Genomic DNA, 20,593 nt, shown 5'->3' with positions numbered 1-20,593 from the left:
CAGCATGGGTTGACATTATAAGGCCTTAAAACTTTCCGTAATCATTCTTATTTCAAGTTGCTTCAATGGAGTAATTTAGAGGTAGCACAAAGAATCATATACTAAATATCAGCCCCATGTAGAGCCAGGCTGGCCATGTGGTTTAATAAGCAAAATTTAGGTCTTAATGTTCAGAGACCCACTTCTCTAGTGAACAGTCAGCTTGACCGATGCAAGATAAACTGCATGATTACGAAAACTAATAAGCACAAAGTTTATCAGTTATAGACAGAAGGAGAATTTGTCTTTCAAGATTTATCTTAAGTTTAATGGTATAAACATATCACAAGAATAAACAGTTAATCAACTGCTAATATTTTGCTGGAAAGTAGCATCTTCAGAGCAAAATCTAGTCAGTGTACACAGGCAGTAACAATTAGGCAATAGTGAAAACAATAAGTTGTCATGCAGACAGACAGACAGACAAAACACACAATGTTTGGATGCCCTCTAATGTTCAATAAAAAAAAATTTAGAGTTGTTAGATTGGAGTTATCTTAAAATGAGCTTCCCATATTTCTGATAAATTAAAGAATAAAGCACTCGACATAGCTATGCTCAAACCTGTAGTCTTGCAGTACATGTCTTTGCTATGCAAAAGACATCAGATTAATTTTTTGTCTATCTAAACAGCCAACATTCTAACACACACACACACACACACACACACACACCAGAAAAAAAAAAAAAATCAAATGCATCCTTCCTCGAAACATTGCTCAAACATCTTTCACAGAACAACTACCTTCACCATATATTTTAGTCAATGGTTACAAATACTGTAAAATAGATTTAAAAAAAAAAAAAAATACATCTAAGGCATACAACACCAAAACAAAACTATTCCTATCATTCTTATATCTAATGCGATATAAAAAATAAATGTAATCTCCATATTACAAGCAACTCTCATACATTCATCTAACAACAAATTCTATCCTCTATCACACCAGAAGTGAATGAAATTCTGAGGTTGTAACCTAGTCTACTACAGACAAAAAGGAAGTTTAGTCTTGGAAAGCATAAGAAATATTTCCTGCTATAGAACACCCATAGATACAAGACCCTTTGACACTTCTGCACATGCCAAAAGAAGGAGAATCCATTCCGATAATAGGGTAATCAATTCGTATTGTGGGATGAGTGTTTATTATTACACGTCAGAAAATTAACTTCTCTTTTATGAGCATTGTAGTTCTTAAAGTGGTAACTATTTTGCTTGTATAACAGTTGGAAAATTTTACGTATAAAGCACGTGATTTCATGTGTTCCTTTTTCATGACCAATTCGTACACAGCCTTATTTCTTTCTCCCCTTTAACATGAATTGACTTTTCTTGACAGTCTGCCAACGAGAGCTCTTGCTTCTGTGGTCAGACCATAGCAAGGGAAGCCAGGTCTGACATAATGAGAGTTTGTACACAACACACAAAGATGAAAGAAAGCTAGTGCCATAGAGAAATCATTACAGGTTGGAGAGACTATTTTCCGAGTTGGTAGAAGCAATGAAACACTCCCAAAACCTCAAAACAAGTATGGACACATTAATTTAACAAAAATTTGGGAGACAGTCATTTTAAGATTAACTACGAACTATTTTTTTTTTAATCAAACATTAGAACACACTAAAATAAAATGTTACTACTTTATTTAATGTCTGTTACAATTTTGAACTGTTTCTACCACCTTTAGTGTTCATGCCTGTGCGCTATAACAATCTAATTAGGGTCTCAAGATGCTGGTTTCAAATCTCTTGAGCTATTGGCAATTTAATAACACTATACTTAAAAGATGAATAACTGAAGAACACCTAAGCCTGTCTATATATTTGCTTCAGGATATGGAAGTAAACAGTTTTACCTCAAAATTCTCAGACTTCTTTCAGGAAAGCTGCAAAGCCTTTATCAGCTTAATCTAAATCATGGACTTTTTATACCTTTGAGAAACTAATTCTAAACTGTATTCAAATCATACAGAACACTGAAATTTGTGTTGAGGTAAAAGTAAGCAATTTTAACATAATTACATAAAGAATATAAACATTAAATATTGTTCCAACACTTTCTTAAGTTTACTTAAGAAAGTGTCTTTTGTTCAGCAAAAGTGTAACACTGAGTCAATTAAAGCAGCCACCAAGGTTGATGCACTCCAGGATTTGTAGGTGAGCAAGGCTTTTCAAACACAATGAAGTGTTTGAAAAGTTCATGGCCTGACACACAGATGGCACATGAATAGCCAAAACGTGTTTTGCTATAGCACCGATAGTATGAGAAACATAATCATCAGTTAAATCGTTTTTCTTCAGAAGTCCACTGAAGCAAATGTGTTCAAGCAGTTTTTAAATAATTGAGTATCATACCAGCAAATGTTTTATAAAGGCATGACTCCAACTGAAATTAAAATTGATATGGATAACACTTCAGAGGAAATGCTCCCTCATTTTCAATGATAAAAAAAATGGTTAAAGGATGGATTATTAGAACCTTTGTTTCAGAGAAATCTCTATTGCAGCAGATCTCAACTATTTCCCTCCCCCAAACTGCAACCTTCTCTAGAAGGATTTCAGTAATAATCGCTATACCTCCAAATCCTGAGGTGCATAAAAAAAAATAAAAAGAAATAGCCAGAATTCTAACAAGTTAGAATCTGTGCATAGATTTCCATCCCAACTAACTATCATTATCCACTCCACTAAAGACTAACTCCTGCTCTCTCAGTTCCTGGTATATATAGTTTGCATTACTGCAAGTTGACCTATTACTATGGACAGACAAAAGGTCAACCATCTACATAGATGAACATAAAAAAAATTCCAGCCTGGTTGGCTGAGTGAAAAGCATACCTGCTCTCCAACCAAGAGATTGTGGGTTTGAGTCCCACCCATCTGTGGTGGGACTGAAAGTAATACCCTGCTCTAGACAAGCTTACATAGCGTCTTGAACATATAAGGCTAAATTATTATTTTTTTTTAAATATACATCTGCAATCATGACTATAGTCAATCTGACCTTGCACACCATGCTCTAGATATGACTCAGAATCAACTGGAAGAAACCACTGCTCTATTACAGCAAATTTAGGGGAGAAAGACTGGTTATAGAATCTGCAGCCACCCTCAAATATCATCCTAAATTGAATAAATATTGATGCATAATTCTTCCCAAAATATGGGAAACATGGTTATTGTTACACATGAAGGTAATGAGTGTTACCTTCATGTGTATGTGTTACAGGTTTGGTGTTGTACTACTCTGAAAATGCCTGTGACTGCAACAAAATACTGGAATTAAATATTTTTTATTTTTCTCAATGCTATTTCACTCCATTAAGCCTTCAACACGAGTTCCTCCCAGCACTTAAGCCTTAATATGCAAAATTAAAATCAATGGCCTCATATATAAGTGGCTAGTCAAAGATACTTCACATTAAAAGATACAGAGTTACCTTTGATCACTGTGTTTCTTATGCTTGGTTAAAGGGTTTAAACAATATAATTTGTTGTAGGATGCTTAAGGGTCAAAGCTTTATCTATTATAGCTCTCTCCAATCGAATGAAGTGACTAACAAAGCACTTTTAACGCTGACAACCCATTGCACTCATTTGCCATCTCCAAGAGAAAGATCTAGTCCTCACACCCTTACTAACAAATCGTACTAGATTTCCAGGGATAGCCCCTTTATTCTCCTCTCTAGACAAGTGATGAAATATTTCCTCTGCACTGATTCTATGAAAATCTTTTAGTAACTTTGTTTCTATGATATCCCCTGTTTGCACCTAACAACTAACTTGTGCAAAGTCCTTAATCTCCATAATCTCCCTTAAGACTAATACATTTATTCCAGCGATGCTCCAGCACCATTATCCTGTCCCTGTAGTGGTTCTCAGTAAGATCTGCAAAATACCCCTTTAAAGCTGTAATCACCTCTTCATTCAAAGGAAAATGCTGACCAGCGAGGAAGAGTTTTAGTTTTGGGAAGAAACAGAAGTCAGAGGGAGCCAAATCTGGGGAATAGGGTGGATATTCAAAGAATTCATAGTAGAGATCCCTTAATTTTCCCATTGTCAAAACACCTTTGTGGACAGGGGCATTGTCCTGATGAAAGATGATTTTTTTCTTCTGCAAACCGGGTCTTTTCTCACGAATTTTTTCATCTAGTCTGGTTAAAAGAGATTGGAATAATATTCCCCGGTTATTGTTTTGCCCTTTCAAGATAATGAATAAAAAAATTTAGCATCCCAAAACACTGATGCCATGGCCTTTCCTGCTGATGGAACTGACTTTGTCTTCTTCAGTGCTGAACAACCGGCTTCTGTCCACTGTTTTCACTGCTGTTTGGATTCTGGTATGTAATAATAAATCCATAATATTATGGATTTATTATTTTATTTATTTATTATTTATGGATTTCTAATTTTAATTAGAAAAAATGAATTTTCCTAATTAAAATTCATTTTTTTTATGTTGTGTCTTGTTTTCTATTTCTATACTACTTATGATTTAGCAATCATTGCAGATGCTCGGTCATTTATTGTATGCGATGCATAGTGTGTATTCTCAAATTGTCTACTCAACTCACCCCCCCCCCCACCTACCCAAGATTAAATTCTGAGTACGCCACTGTTATGGGTAATACTAAAAATAGTGATCAGAACTTTACCCACCTTTGCAACGAGTTGCCCTAGTGTTGAACTACGTGCTTTAGCTTACACTACAATCCGCTGAAACTTTTATAGTTTACTATATTCAGCATGAAACCTTTTGATTTCGATCTTTGAGTTTCTTATTCGGCTTTGAAATAATGTGGGATTTAATATCCCCTTAATTTAAATAATGTTACATTGCCGAAGTGAAGCCTACTGGCTCTTTTATTTAAGTGCCCATAAACTTTTATGAACTTCGAATGAATTTCTTTTGGAGCTAAATCTTCTTTTTTTTTTTACAAAGAACTTTATAACTGCATGATACTCAATTTTATCCATTTCACAGGATACAGGTAACACTTATGCTTCACATCTGTACAAGACAAACTACTTGATAGAATGACTTGCAATTTCACATGGATTCTTATGACAAATGTACCAACTTAGAAAAAAAAATCTTGCTGATAGTGCTGCCATCTATAGTCGAGGCCGAGAACTTTTCAGACAACCCTCATGTGTTTTATAATACTAAGTAAAGTATGAATGTTGAGTGTACGAAAAATGCATATATTTCAGTAATTTAGTAGTTTTGCTGAAGTTGGATATGTTGGGTAAGTTATTTATTCCCCACTGTGATGTAATTTCAATTGTCTAGTTAAAATAAAATGGTCTGTTTTAGCAACAATGGATCTGATCATTTACAAATGCACTATCTCAAATAAAACTCTTACCTATGCACATATGTTGATTTAGAATAGCCACAATTTGCTGTATAATTAAGAGGATTTTAGCTCAGACCTTACTTTTGTTCGTGCTCTTATAATTCTTGGACTATATTAATACTTCTAGACTTGCGCAGTCATTAATAAAAACAAGTTTGTCTGGAAGAGGGATCTAAGAAAATAAGTACATTGCAATCATTTAGCCAGCGATAGTTAAATACAGAGGCAGCTTAAAGTATGGTAGGAGCAGAGGGTAAGGGTAAGAAAGAGAGGGAGAAATAAAACTTTAAGGCAGAAGGGCTTAGTGAACAGAGAAGTAAGGAAGGTTAGGGATTAACGAAAATAGACGAGACTTAGTTTATAGCATAAGATTTTACAATGGTGCAGCCTAACAAGATTACAAGATTAATGAGTTAATAACTAGATCAGACACAAGATAGTATACAAATGCAAGGGAGTACAATAAATCACCACCCCTCCCAATATGCATAAAATTTACAGTCACACACAATTTGTAATATTTTCATTCCAAATTACATAATTTATTGTCCATATAGTCAACCTCTTTAAATCATGCTGCAATTTTGCATCATAAGCACACAACTGAACATTTCCCCTTCAAATCATTTCATATATTGTGTATGCACAAATTAAACTGCACTACTCTGAGTAGAGGCTTGAAGGGAGAAAGGTTAAGTGGGTAGAATATGTGCCTTCCATATTCCTAGAATTTTTAGACCATCATTATTGTTAACAGTAGGGTGGTTGGTAAGAACCTCCTTAAATTTACGTTCATACCATGTTTCGATGTGATGTAAACAACAAGTGCTTTTCCATCAATTCTATGTAAAGCGTTCAGAGCATGATCAGAAAGACCATCTTGACCATAGATATTATATTTAATGTGTCATTTATGTTCCTTTTTTTCTGATATGAATTGTGTGTCCTGTTTCTCCTATATAGGGCAAATTACAGATGCAATGAATACAGTATACTCCAGGTTCAGCCAGAGGAGGGAGTGGATCCTTGAATGAGTTGAGTAAGTTCTTTAATTTTGCAGGAGGTTTAAAGGTGCTTTAAGGTTGTATTTCTGTAGTATTCTGTTTATTTTGTCTGATATCTCTTTAATGTATAGAATGGTTACAGTTTTATTGCAGTGTAGTTTATTTTTGTTTTTAAGTGAGGACTTATATAGAATTTTGTTGATAGTATTTTGGCTGTAACCATTTTTAGGAAGATATGGCTGATAACATTTAAGTCATCTTTTAAATGCTTTTTCATTGGAGCAAATCTTCAAAGCCCTGTTTTTTAGTGTATTAATGACCCCTAGTTTTTGTGCTGGGTGGTGGTAGGAGTTTGTGTGTATATACTGGCAAACACATGTCAGTTTCACATATGAAATAAATGACCATTAATCTAAAGAAACTGTCATAAGTCATGGAAATTGCCTGAAAATTATTTCTTTGATGAAAGCCATGCCATAAATGCTAACAACTTCATAAATAATAACAGCAAGAAAACACGTAGAAATTAAACATGTATAAAATACCAAACTAATGAATAAAAAAAAGCAAATGCAGAAATTCAGTTTACAAGTAGACTGTAAATTAAGAATTTCTTTAACTTTCTTTAATCATTAAAATAATTCCATAATTTTAATGATAAAAATGACACTTTATAGCATACTTGTGGGGATCGCGGAAATGGTTGGTTATAGTGGAAAGTTTTCAAGTGTATTTCTTTTAGTATTGTGCCTAACCACATTAAAAAGTATAATAGAAAAAGTCCTAGGGGACTTCTTCAGTTATGCTTTTTTATAATGAGAATCAACTATATGCCATTTGAATTCTGGGCTCACTGTCCTTAATATGAACAAGTTTGATATTCTTAGCAAGAATTAAAGTTATTGCTGCATTATGATATTTTCAAAGTTCCATCATATGAAGTGAATATCCATTTTACAAATCAATAATTTGTCTATTCATTTCAATGTCAAGGACTATACAGTAATCTGGTAATTCAAACCTACAGTCAACTTTCACTATAACAAGTCAGAGACCACAGGAATATATTATAATGGAGTTTATTATAGTGAATTTTGCTTACGAGTCAAAGACAAACAACTGGGAAGAAACCTCCACATTACCTTTCGGGAATTTAGAAAACTAACTTAATGTCCCATCCTCACCTTCACATGGTGAATTCCATTAATGGGCATCTGTGAGGTACTAAACAAACAAGGATGGGCTGGCAATTTAGATTTAGCTGACCAAATTGTACTATGTTGGCTTAAGCCACAAATGCAAATGATGATACAGTATCATGAGATTTCATACCATCTGGGGTGTTGTCCAGTTAAACATAAGGTCCCCACTGTTTTCATCAGGGAACCAAGGCGAACAGTGAAAAGTCAGCTAGTAGAACAAGCTCCAACTCAACATCTAGAAGAATAAACCCAATGTCAGAAGAACTGAAGATAGGAACCATCAATATAAGGAGTATTAATGGAAAGGAAATCAAACTTGCAGAAGAAAAAGTACCCCATGTACATAATTGGCATTACTTAGACAAAGAAGAACAAAAACAGGTGAGCTCTTACTAGATAGTAAGTAACAGAATGTTATATTCAGGCAATAATGATCAAGGAAAGAAAGAAGTAGCAATAGCATTCAACACCAAACATGAAGATAAACTTGTTTTGAAGGCAGTTTCAAGAAGTCATGTGGACACATTTTAAAATAGTCAATGAATGAAACTTATTTGTGCTTATGATCTCACAGGAGGTTCTTCTAAGGAAGAAGTGGAAGAATTTTTCAACTCATTAGAACAGGCAGATGACAAGGAAAATGGAAGTGGTCCTTGTTGGAGATCTAAACAGCAGAGTAGGAAATGAATTTCACCAGGCATACAGGAATGTTTTTGGAAAATTTGGAGAGAAGGGCAAAGCTGAATAATATAATAACATCATATGAATAATAATGGTAAGTATTTACTGGATTTCTGCTGATTACTAACTCTATGTTCCAACAAAGATGCTCAAGTTCACATGAAGAGAGGATACAAGAAATAAGAAAAACCTCATTTGACTACACCACTGTTAATATTGATATTTTCATGCAGGTTCAAGATACAAGAGTGTACAGATGATTTGAAACTGTTAGTGACCATTAGTTACTGCTAATCAGAATAAAAATGGACATTACATTGAAAAGAACAGGACATACAGTGTCATCTTAAAGTTTTAAAGTGCAGCAGCTTTTACAGGTAAACTGTAGACCCAACTATACAAACATTATTGAAGAAAATTTGAAGCAGTTTGAAAACAAGAGCAAGAACAAAATCTTAGAGTTTCAATGGCAAACTCTGAAGACATTGACTGATTCGACTAGGAAGATATGTAGTGAAGTTGTCGATAGGGATAGAAAAATAAGAACTGCATGGTGGACACAAGCAGTTAAAGAAGCAGTTCTGGAAAAGAGGAAAACATACCAAACGTTTCTAGCAAATAAGTTGGCAGATGCCTAAAATAATACAGAGAAAAATGTTAGAACTAAGCTAATGTGCAAAAGTAGCTAAACAAAAGCAGGAAGACTTTTGGTAAGAATATAAAAAAAATATCAGGAGGGTGGCAAAATGTTCTGGAGGCTATTGATGAAAGCTTAAAAATGGAGGAAAAAGTCCTGTAAAAGGAATCAAAGATGACATGAAAACTGAAGATAAGGATATCTTGGATGTCTGGAGTAATTACTCTGAAAGACTTAAATGAAACAAGTGACAGAATCACACTAGAATGTTTTCACAAGAAATGCAAAGAGTATGTTAATATGAAGAGATTTTTATATTATTTTTTAATCTGACTTCTTTATTTTATTTATTTAATCCTGTATATAGAGATGATCTCTGTTCAACAATTATTTTTATATTTCCGAGTGTACCTATATATGCACAAAGGTTCACTCCAATTGGTGCAATGACCTCTTTTTTACTATTTCTTTCAGAATCAAAAAAATCACTGACTCAAGACCAAAATACAAAATAAACACATTTAATAAAACAAAAACAATATATATATATATACACTTCAAACAATATTACATAACTACAAATTTAATTGGATCCAAGGCCTTTCAAAAAATAAACTTACACTTAAGACTAGACTAAACACTTTGTTTTCACAATGACAAATGTTCATAGCCGGTTTCTTTCTCTATCAAAGTCCTTTTCCGAAGATACATGACTTTATTCTTCATTTTCACAGGATCATCACTCATGTAGCACACATTAATTCTTCCCGACTCAATTCTGTCTTCTCTTCAGTAGAAATAATAGTTAGATCCGGCATCCTTAAGACAGATGAAACTTCCTAATCAGAGTTTTCTCGAACATTCCTTTAGAACATAAATAGCAATTTCTTCTTTTATTTACTAATGCTTATTGATAGTTTTAACTCTTCCACTTTAAAAAAAAATTCACAGTTCTACGATTCCCTTTTCGGAATCCACTACTAATCTTCCAATTAGCGTTTCCTCGAATATTCCTTTTAAAACATCTATAGCAATATTTTCTTTTATTTATCAATACTTATTCCACTTTGAAACTTCATAGTTCCATGATTCCTTTTTCGGAATATACTATTGATTTTCCTCTGACTGTCACATAAAAAACTCAATTTCCTCCCAATCTAAATATCTGCCGGCCTGTATTCTAATTTCCTTCCGAACGCTCTTCTTGTTTACTCTCCGTAACCCTGATACCGAACACTGTTCTTGTCAGCTGTCAATCACACATCAAACTTCTCGACGAGCATGTGCACTCCATGAAACTGGCAAGCAAGAAGTTAGGTATAACGGCTGACACGCAGATTACATTAGCAACAAGAGAATATCTTCAAAAAACACAACACTTAATATTTTTAAACTACAATAAAATTAAAGTAACACAACTATTCAAATCCGGTAAGTACATAAATTTTTAACTGCTTTACATATCACTTTGACAAAATAACATAAATAACAGGCACATCACAAGTGCTGACAATGCGTGTTATGAAACCAAAACTAATAAACATACTAACATAAACAATATGTAAAAATATTCAGAATTTTAAATTATGATTATTTTTACAAGTACATATCAATACTTGAAATGCAGAAAAGCAGCTGGAGTAGATGATATTCAACCTGAGAAAGGCTTCAGTATGGAGGTATAAAAGTTTGCAGTGGCTACATCACATAATTCAGAGGGCCTGGTCAGAAAGTCAAATTCCAGATGATTAGAGAAGAACTCTAATAATTCTCATCTATAAAAAAGGGAATAAAACTGAATTTGAGAATTACAGATGAATTTCTCTACTAAGTGTTCCAGGTAATATTTATGCAAGCATATTTGAAAAGAGGTTGAGAAAGATTGTAGAAGAGAAACTTGGAGAAGAACTAGCTGGGTTCAGACCAAATAGTGTTTGTCAAGATCAGATTTTCCTTTTACTACAGATAACTGGGGAATGATGGGAATATGACAAGGATCAGTACTTAAGTTCCATAGATCTGGAAAAGGCATATGACAATGTGCTCAGAGAAAAGTTTTTCAAAACACTACAATTATATGAGGTAGATGGAACACTATACAGAGAATACAGTGCCTATATATAAGTTGTAAGCCAGCAGTTAGAACTGAAGGAAATACAGGAAGATGGTTGGATGTAAAATCAGGGGTAAGACAAGTATGTACATTATCTCCACTCTTATTCATCTACATGTATCACATAATGAAAGAAAGTGGCATTAGGCCTGATGAATTAGAATTGGAATGTCCAACTTAATTTTTTTTTTTTTTTGCTTTATGCAGATGATGGTGTACTCCTAAACACATCTTGTGAAAGCCTCCAGCATTCTCTAAATTGAATAACAGCTGTAACAAACTTTCGCATGAAAATCAGCAATAAAAAGACCAAAACTATGAAAATAGGCAGAAACATTGAACACATCAACTGCAATCTGAACGGAGAGTAAAATATTTCAGCTATTTAGGCACAATTTTTAGTAAAGATGGAAAGTTAAATCTGGAAATACAGGAGAATAACAAAAGCTGGTATGGTGGGTAGTCAGTTCAATAAATTTAAATGGAATAAGAGAGAAATTAGCTAAAACACCAAACTAGTAGTATGCAAGACAGTGTTCAAACCAGTCTTAAGTTATGAATCTGAGAGTTGGGTTAGAAATAAAATACTTGATCAAAGACAGAGACCACAGATTTGAGGGTTCTGAGAAAAATTAGGGAGTGAATCAATGGAATCAATGGCAGAATCATATTAAAAATGAAGATATTAAAAAGGAACTTACATTATTAGCATTCAAGAATGTCTCAGAAGAACTAACCTAAGGTGGTATGGTCACTTAAATTGAACTGGTGAGGAAAGTTAGCAAAACAGGCGCTTGATGCCACGATGATAGAAAAGAGATCCAGAGGAAGACCAAGGTCTTGGTAGATACACTGGATTCCAAGTCAGAAGTGCCTTAGAAGCATGAAATGTCACATGTGACAATATTAGAGGTGCTGACAAGTAATATACTGATTTGGAGAAAAATTGTTGATAGGAGTTGAATAATAATGTAAACTTAATCATCCAGTGCTGTTCATAGAAGCCTGAACAACCCTTGGGGATAGCACATATCAGGAAATTAATGATGATATAGTGAAGTTCCTATAGCACAGCATGTAGCCACAAAACTTTGGTTAGGACTAAGTAGTTTGTTGTAGTGAGTGTTATAATGGTGTTTTCTATAGTGAAAGTAGACCATATTTGCTTTGAAATCAAAGCGTATTTTGCATTTTGAATTAACAAGATTCTCTGGTAAAACATTTTATTCTATATTCATTATGATTTATTGTTATTACAAAAATAGAGAAATAATTTTAGGACTTCACATTCATGAACGAATGACCACAATTCATTCTTAGCAAATACTTACAAATTGAACAGTGAATGGATTCTTCATGTGAAGAATTATTCAACTGTTACATAACTTTTAGGGAGAGTCCTCTTCCCCTCTTCTCTTGCCATTATTGCTGCCCAATGAAAAATAATCATTTTTATCAGATGAACTTTTTAAATGGCATATTCCCTCTTTTCTTCCTGCTTATCAAAACTATAAAGCTAACATTACAATTGTTATTTGTTTATACTGATATACTTTTAAATATTAAAAAGAAACAATATAAAAGGTTATTACAAAGATAAACATGTCTTAAATACCATATGGAAAGGACTGATTAGGCAGGTTAGGCTGAACAAATGGATCTCCAACGGTGCAAACTTTCATTAAGTGCTCCACAATCTTGGCACCATCTTGAATTGATATACCTTCATAAAATATTCAGAATTTAAATACTGATTAAAAATCAAATTTATGAAATACCTTCTGAATAAGTTTAAAAAAAATTTTTATGAAAACTTTAATCACTTAAAGAAAATTTTTATGACAAAACATTTAAAAATAAAATGTTGATTAATTGAAGTGCTGAGTCATACTAGTGGATAAAGACAGGGTTACCATTGATTGGGTAGATGTCTAGAAAGGCTAAACTATTATTAGTTTCTTTTTCCATAGTAAACTGGATTCCAAGGAGAAACCTATTGAGATGAGAGGAAAGGGTTTAATGTATCTGGGCCATGAGGTCAAATAGAGAACACATCATCCATATATCTTAACCAGATAAAAACTTTGAATGGAGCTGATGAGTCAAATATTCCATAAAAAAAAAAATTGGTAAGGGGGATGAGAGGGAGAGAACCCAGAGGTACCTTCTCTGTTTATAAATTCTGTACTTTCAAGGGATATATTCAGAATGGGTAGCAAAGGAAAAAAAAAAGATCAGTAATATCAGGAGGAAAAACTTTTTATAAATGATAAGGTGTCATTCAAGAGAATATTGGTGAACAGTGAGGTGATATCAAAACTAACCAAAATAATTAAACTTTTAATAGAAGTTTTAAAATGGAATCTGTAGCTGCTCTCAGAAATCAGCCCCATTTGAATAAATATGGTTGCATTGAACTTCCCAAAATATGGGAAACACTAATACTTCGAGATCCTAAGTTTATATCTTAGGTTGCCAACAAGTATTCACAGAGAATGCCCAATCTAGTTAGGACTCGAGTCTTTCGTCCATGTGCTTCACTTAGTTTTGTGTTGCCTTTGTGTGTGTTATAAGTCATGTTATACTCCTGATAATGTCTCAATGACAGATGAAATATATTCGAAGAATTAAATATTTTTAATCCATTCTCAGTGCTGTTTCACTCCACTAAGCCTCTAATATGAGACTACATAATGATTTATTTTAACTAAAAATATGCTAGATTCATTTTCAATATACAAAGTTGATTCTTAAACTGCTGGAGGGGGAGGCTGCCACCTCTATAAGATCAGCTGATAGAAGCTAAAAAAGTCTTATTTTTTAAGATTATAGCTCTGGTCATGTTAATCAAACCTGTTGGTATTCATAGCACTATGAAAGTACTTAAAATTAATTTCGTTTTTTTATAATTAAAAAAAAAATCAATTATTCCAACACACAATTTTCCCAAGGTGATGAAATGAAATGAAATGAAATTTGGTGGTTAACTACACGATATGCATATATCTGCAGTATGTTTGTTTTGAAACATGAATCAACACACACATTAAAAAATATTTATTAATAAGTCTAATTAAATTAAGGGGATATTAGATCCCACATTGTTTTTAAACCGAATAAGAAGCTCAAAGATTGGAATCAGAGAGTTTCATGCCGAATATAGTATAAAAAACTATAAAAGTATCGGCGACTAAATGCAAGTAGTCCTAGAACGTCCCAAAATTCTGAAACACGGGCAACTCGTTGCAAAGGTGGGTAAAGTTCTGATTGTTATTCTTGGTATTTTCCATAATGTAAAAACACATTTCCTAGGAAATGTATGCTGTTATTACATTATGGTGGGAGGTCACTACCCAGACCGGTTTCAGCCTTTATTGAGGCCTCATCAGTGAGCAGCTAGACCAAATTAATACCAAAGGGTATAGCGAAAAGAACTTATATACTCTGCTATACGAGTTGCATTTAGCTCATGCTCATACTTTTATACTATATTCAACATGAAACTCTGATTCCAATCTTTAAGTTTCTTATTCGGTTTTAAAACAATGTGGGATCTAATATCCCCTTAATTTAATTAATGTTTATATCACTGAAATGAAGCCTGTTGGCTCTTTATATTTAAATAACTAATAAGTCTATTTTATATACTGTACACCCCTTGAGAGTACATGCAAGAATTTGATGATGTCTATTTTATGCTGAATATTTATGTAGCTGTTATACATTTAAGAGAGAAAATATAACAAAAATAATCACCCAAAAATGAAGTTAAGATACAGAGTTAGCAAATGAGCATTTTAAGGAGGGATAACAATTACCTGTTTTTCAAATTTTTCATAACTCTGATAATCGATTTCTCACGATAAACGGTTTCCAATTCAGCCACTGAATTGGAAATCATTATGCAGATATATGTAAACCTCACTTATGTAGTGTATATGCAAAATACTCGGTCACGTGCATCACCAAACATTTTAGGCAACTATTTAAGAATGATACTGGTCAGTAATTGTCAATAGTGTTGATCACAATGGGAAAAAACAAAGGATCTTTTTGAGTACAATAAACTGCTGAATGTGGTGACCATCTGGCTGGAGCCACGATTTTGAAAACAGCAGAGCTGACTGTTTTCTGAAAAGGTGAGATATCCCACACATTTAATCAGTGGAAAAATAACCCACACTGCTTGTCTAAGAAGAGTAAATGTGGTCCTAAGACAGTCTGTCAGGAATGAGATGGCTGTCATCTGAAAAGGTTTGTACAGACAAACAGCACTTTCTATGTGTGCAACAACTGACCAAAAGCATTTAGCAAAGGTTGTTCCCAACCCATATCTCACAGACTATGTGCAGGAAACTGAAAAGGATGGGTACTGGCAGTCACTAAAGGAGGTCCAACACAGTATTAAATAAACATTTCTAATTCAGTGGCTGGTATGTGTATGTAAGTGATATTTTATGGGGATCATTTTTGTTTTTCTAATATTTCAATAATTTGGTATTTAAAGTATTTGATTTCAATTTTAAACTGGTATTGATTTGTTTCAGAGTAGTTTTCTGTCAAAATATCTACTTTCTAAATCCTTAACTGTCAACTGGAATGCCCGTCAAAAATTAGTCTTTATTATCATCGAATACTGCTCTCACATCTGGAATGAGGCTCCTAAAAGCTCCCTCAAAATGCTTGACTCAATACAGAGGAGAGCAATTAGACTAATAAATGACCCATCTCTCACTAACTCGCTCCTCTCACTTTCATATAGATGCTTAGTCTGCAATCTGTATATTCTATAAATATTTCCATGGGAAATGTTCATCTGTAACAGCATCAATAATTCCCCCACTCTGTGCTAAGCCCATTGGAACATGTACAGCTGCCACCCACAGAACCAGTTTCTTTTCCTCCTCATTCATCCTTGCTACTGCGGTACTGTGGAACAGTCTTCCCCCTGACGTATTTCTCAAGGAATACAACATACAGGCATTTAAATCAAATGTAAACAAGTTTCTCCTTTCCCAACCCACCACCCATATACGGTACTAACATACTATAGATTGACCAGCTGACCTCTCTTATATGGGCCCAACATAAAAAAAAACTTAAGATCATTTAACTGCATTATAATAGAATCACAATTACTAATAAACAAAACATTTTTATTGCATCAGCATTCAATGGTTCATTTTCAGTATGCATATCTGACTTTTTTTTTCTCCTTTTACTTTGCCTGCTTTTCTTGATGGGTATTATTTTCATTTTTGTTCAAGTTACCTTAGTTTCAGTAAAAACATTATGAATTTTGTTCTTTCTTAGATCTTTAAAATAATCTATAAGTCCTTTAATTAATATGAAGATCAATAAATATCTTCTATTGACTAATTGTATCAAATTCTACAAGCTGAGAAATGCAATAAATTAGCATTTTTAAGCAAATCTGGAAAAGCAGATATACCAACCACTCAGCTAGCAAGGCTATCAAAGGTCAACTAAACAAACTATCATCTTATGATTATTTACCTTGCTCTCCTTGTAAATGGGCAGTGAGTTTCCTCTCTAGCTTTTCCATGTGTCATGGTGGATGGTTTCCTGTCTTCAGATGTCTGCTAATGCTAGCATCTTAGTGCATAGTCCTTTTAACCAACCCTCTTCATCCTACATAAAATTACCTTTGGCACTAACCTCAAATGCCATCCACAGTTTTCTTGATGACTAACTCCACTTCTTTCCATCTTTTGACAAATCTTGTAACACATGCTGTACTAAGCTAAATTTAAGGTCTTCCATTCTTAATGCCTTAAACACTGATCTTATTCTTTAATGGAATGATAACCTCATTTCAATGCTACAAAACAGTCCTGTCCTCTCCTTTTGGATTTTATTTCTCAGGCTAACCCATACACTTAGATTTTCCTTTCCTAATGCAAAAACTTATCTACAGCTTCCTTCTACTCCTAGAAAAAATGTTTTTTCTGCTCAAAACACTCCTCCTACTCACCTGTACAAATCAAACATTACACAAAGTCCAACATTCCAACCTTGGAATGCTGTTGTCACTTTTAAGTAGTGTGCCAAAAACCCTTCATGAAATCTTGATGCTATCCAAAAAAAAGGGCAATCCAGTTAAACGACTTTGCTTATAGGCTCACTCCACACACTTTCTCACCTATGTTCTGTTTCATGTATCTCTTTTCTATAAATACTTTCACAGTTTCTGTTATAATGAACCAGATTACTTCATTCCTTACCTTTCCTTTATTTCATGTTCTCAATGTTTTGCGAAGACATTGAGAACATGGTGTTCCCGATGACTTTTTAACCTCTTATCCATACACACACTGCACAAAAGTGCTATGGGTTCAACATTATGTGTGGAATGTTTCATACAAAAATAAGGTCATCCTATATTCCCCAACTAAAAAAAAAAAAAAAAAAAAATTATGTGAATCTTATTCATGAAGAGTTGTAAACTAAGAGTAGAATAGCACCATGGGAGGCTAAGATTTAGTTAACCTCACTCTGAAAACTAAGCACAGAAATTTTTTCAGTCCATGTCAAGCCTTCAATAAGCAAGAAGGCTGTCTAGGCAATGAAATTAATCTAATAATTATCAACAGAATACATGATAATCGAATAACGATTTTACCAATATATATTATTCACTTTAGCACAAGTACAACTACAAAGCATAAATGCTGAAAGTATATTTTTCACTTGGTTAGACTATAATAAATTTAGTTTAATCCTTTATCCAAGTGTGAGCAAACAAAGTTTGCACCTGAAAATATATTCAGGACTGGGGTAAGGTAGTACAATACCAGGCAACTCGTAGCAAAGGTGGACCAAGCTAACATCACTCCTATCTCATTATCCCCCATAATGCAAAACACATCTCCTTGTGGATATGTATAATGTTATGCATTAAAGAGAAGGGCCACTACCCAGACTAGTTTCGACTTTTATTGAGGTCTCTTCAGTGGGAGCCAGGCCCAGAAGTGGAGATACCTGGCAGAAGCAATGGCAAGTTCATCTTTACCTATAGGAGTTGCCAAAAGGTGTGCCACCTTTTTACATCTTTTTTCAACATCTTTCTCTAAATCCAGAGTAATTTAATAAAAAGGTGGCGCACCTTTTGGTAACTCCTATAGATAAAGATGACCTTGCCATTGCTTCTGACAGGTATCTCCACTTCTGGGCCTGGCTCCCACTGAAGAGAGCTCAATAAAGGTCAAAACTAGTCTGGGTAGTGGTCCTTCCCTTTAATGCATAACATTATACATATCCGCAAGGAGATGTGTTTTGCATTATGGGAGATACTGAGATACGAGTGATGTAAACTTGGTCCACCTTTGCTATGAGTTGCCTGGTGTTGTACTACCTTATCCCAGTCCTTTAGATATTTTCAGGCACAAACTTTGTTTGCTCACACTTGAATAAAGGATTAAACTAAATTTATTATACAAAGCATAAATGTTCAACAGCATAAAAAGAATAATACCATTTGCTGGATTTGACTGCCCACGAAACAGCATTGGCCTGTTCTGAAAGTCTGCAATACATATAACATGCAAAATTACCAATAATCATTAAATATATATTTTCAATAAATATAAAATTTATATCTATTATATTTATACTCCTGAGCTAAGAAGGAACTGTGCTTGATGTAAAAGTGCATTTCAATGAACTATAACAAACTACCAAAAAGTCCTGATGAAAGCTTCAAAAGGTATAATTAATATTATGCTAAAAGATATTAGCTATAGCAAACTACCCACTATAACAAACTATTCCAGTTGTCCCTAAAAGTTTACTGTAGTGAGAGTCAGCTATCTTAATGACATGCCATTTCACATCTGAACAAGAAAAAGGTAAAAAGCATGGTTATAATTAAATATAATAGAATAATCATACAAATTAAAAATTATAACAGGTGTGCATGTTTCAATGCAAGAAAAAAGCTTGGTCAGAATTATTAGTCCAATAGAATACGGGCAGAGTAATAACATTTATGAAATGTCATATCATTACTTTATGTATCTAATCTAACGCAGATACAACATCTCTACAGAGAGATTCTCTCTAAAATTTATTAGAAAAGTCAAGAAAACAATCTAAGTGTAATAAGAAAAAAAATTTTTTCTAAAATGGTGGAGAGTGCAACTGACAGCCAAGTAAAAATCTGATGTTAATTAAAACTCTTGCTTCGAACAAGTGCATTTGTGTATCAACAGACCTTTCCTGATAAATTAGATACATAAAGTAAATAAAAAAAAGTGTTAGCTTTCAGTAAACAATACAGTACAATACAATGTCAATATGTTTGAAATTGTCAGCATTCTAAATTGCATGATGCTGAGGAGTTTCTAGAAGTGCAGGGGAAAAAAAAAAATTATATGCTATATATAAAACTGGTAGGTACCAATGATTTAACTAACAATAAATTCAGTATGAGAGGATATGAAAAGATTATTGTAAGAAGCAAGAGCGAAGATTGAGAAAGTAAATGTCATTAGTATATTATCTAAATATGATGGAAATTAATTACAAAGAAGGACTATGATGGCAAACAATTCGATGCATAGGTTGTGTAGAAGGAATGGATGCAAGTTTTTGGATGTGTAGAGCGAGTTTGAGGGGAAGATGGGATTTGTATAAGAGGGAAGGCCTACTCTTGAATTCTTGAAAAATTATTAAATGATACGAGACCTAACACATAGTCAGGGAAACTGAATTCTGATGGGAGGATTCATGAAAATCTGTATGTAAGAGCGACAATGTTAGGTAACTGTATTAATGATGGAATAGTTATTATTATGGAAATGATTATGAAAAGAGAACGATTCTGTGTTCGTCTAATCAAACATGTGTAAAGATGTGTGTGATGTTGACCACAGACAAGAGTATACAAAAGAGAATGCAGATGACTTATGTTTGTACACAAATGCTAGGAGTATAATTATCCAAACACTGATCGGGCAGCTGTGAAATCACATGAGAAGAATGAAACCGAATTTATTGAGTTGCTGCAAGACAACTGATTATAGTGTCGGGGGGGGGGGGGGTCAGTTAAAGACAACTATTCTGTCTCTGGTTGGTGACAGTGATCATGTGGTACTACTCACTTGAGAAGTGAGTAAGTTTATGAATGTTCCATTTAGAAAAGGTTACATGCTGAACTACGAAGCAGGAAATTATGACCACCTGAGGGAATGCTGGGTTCTGCACCATGGTATCAATCATTGGATGGGAAGGCATCGACAGTGCATGGGTAATGTTTAAAAAATACCTAAATGATGTAATATCAGAATATGTCCCTAGAATTTGAAGAATAAATAGGGTAAGAGAAAATGGATGTGTAGTGTAATTAAGCAAGAGATCTGTGAGAAAAACATTATGTGGAAGGAATACCGTGTGCTGGATGATGTCAGTTATGATAATTATAAGCAATAGGCACCAGAAGATTCAAGTGTTGTACAGAAAGTTAAATCTGAGTATCAAAAGAAATTGGCTCTGCAAGTTAAAGACAACTCAAAAGAATTCTATCGTTATGCTGC

General features: G+C 33.8%; 1 protein-coding gene across 2 annotated transcripts in view; it reads right to left on the bottom strand.

Moving 5' to 3' along the window:
* The window catches only part of LOC150106757 (ankyrin repeat and SAM domain-containing protein 3-like), a 204,436-nt gene that overhangs the window by 44,817 nt on the left and 139,026 nt on the right, over positions 1 to 20,593 (bottom strand). For both annotated transcript variants that reach the window (XM_090393314.1, XM_090393315.1), the window contains exons 7-8: positions 18,535 to 18,585; positions 12,655 to 12,762 (exon numbers count right to left, since the gene is read on the bottom strand). In XM_090393314.1, the coding sequence (XP_090249440.1) occupies positions 12,655 to 12,762; positions 18,535 to 18,585 (159 nt within the window). The remainder of the gene's footprint in view (positions 1 to 12,654; positions 12,763 to 18,534; positions 18,586 to 20,593) is intronic.

Source organism: Typopeltis vanoorti, chromosome 5 (assembly GCF_054136105.1).
Source record: "Typopeltis vanoorti isolate ZY-2024b chromosome 5, IOZ_Tvanoo_1.0, whole genome shotgun sequence".
Lineage (NCBI taxonomy): Eukaryota > Metazoa > Arthropoda > Arachnida > Uropygi > Thelyphonidae > Typopeltis > Typopeltis vanoorti.
This window is presented reverse-complemented; position numbering and strand designations above follow the sequence as displayed.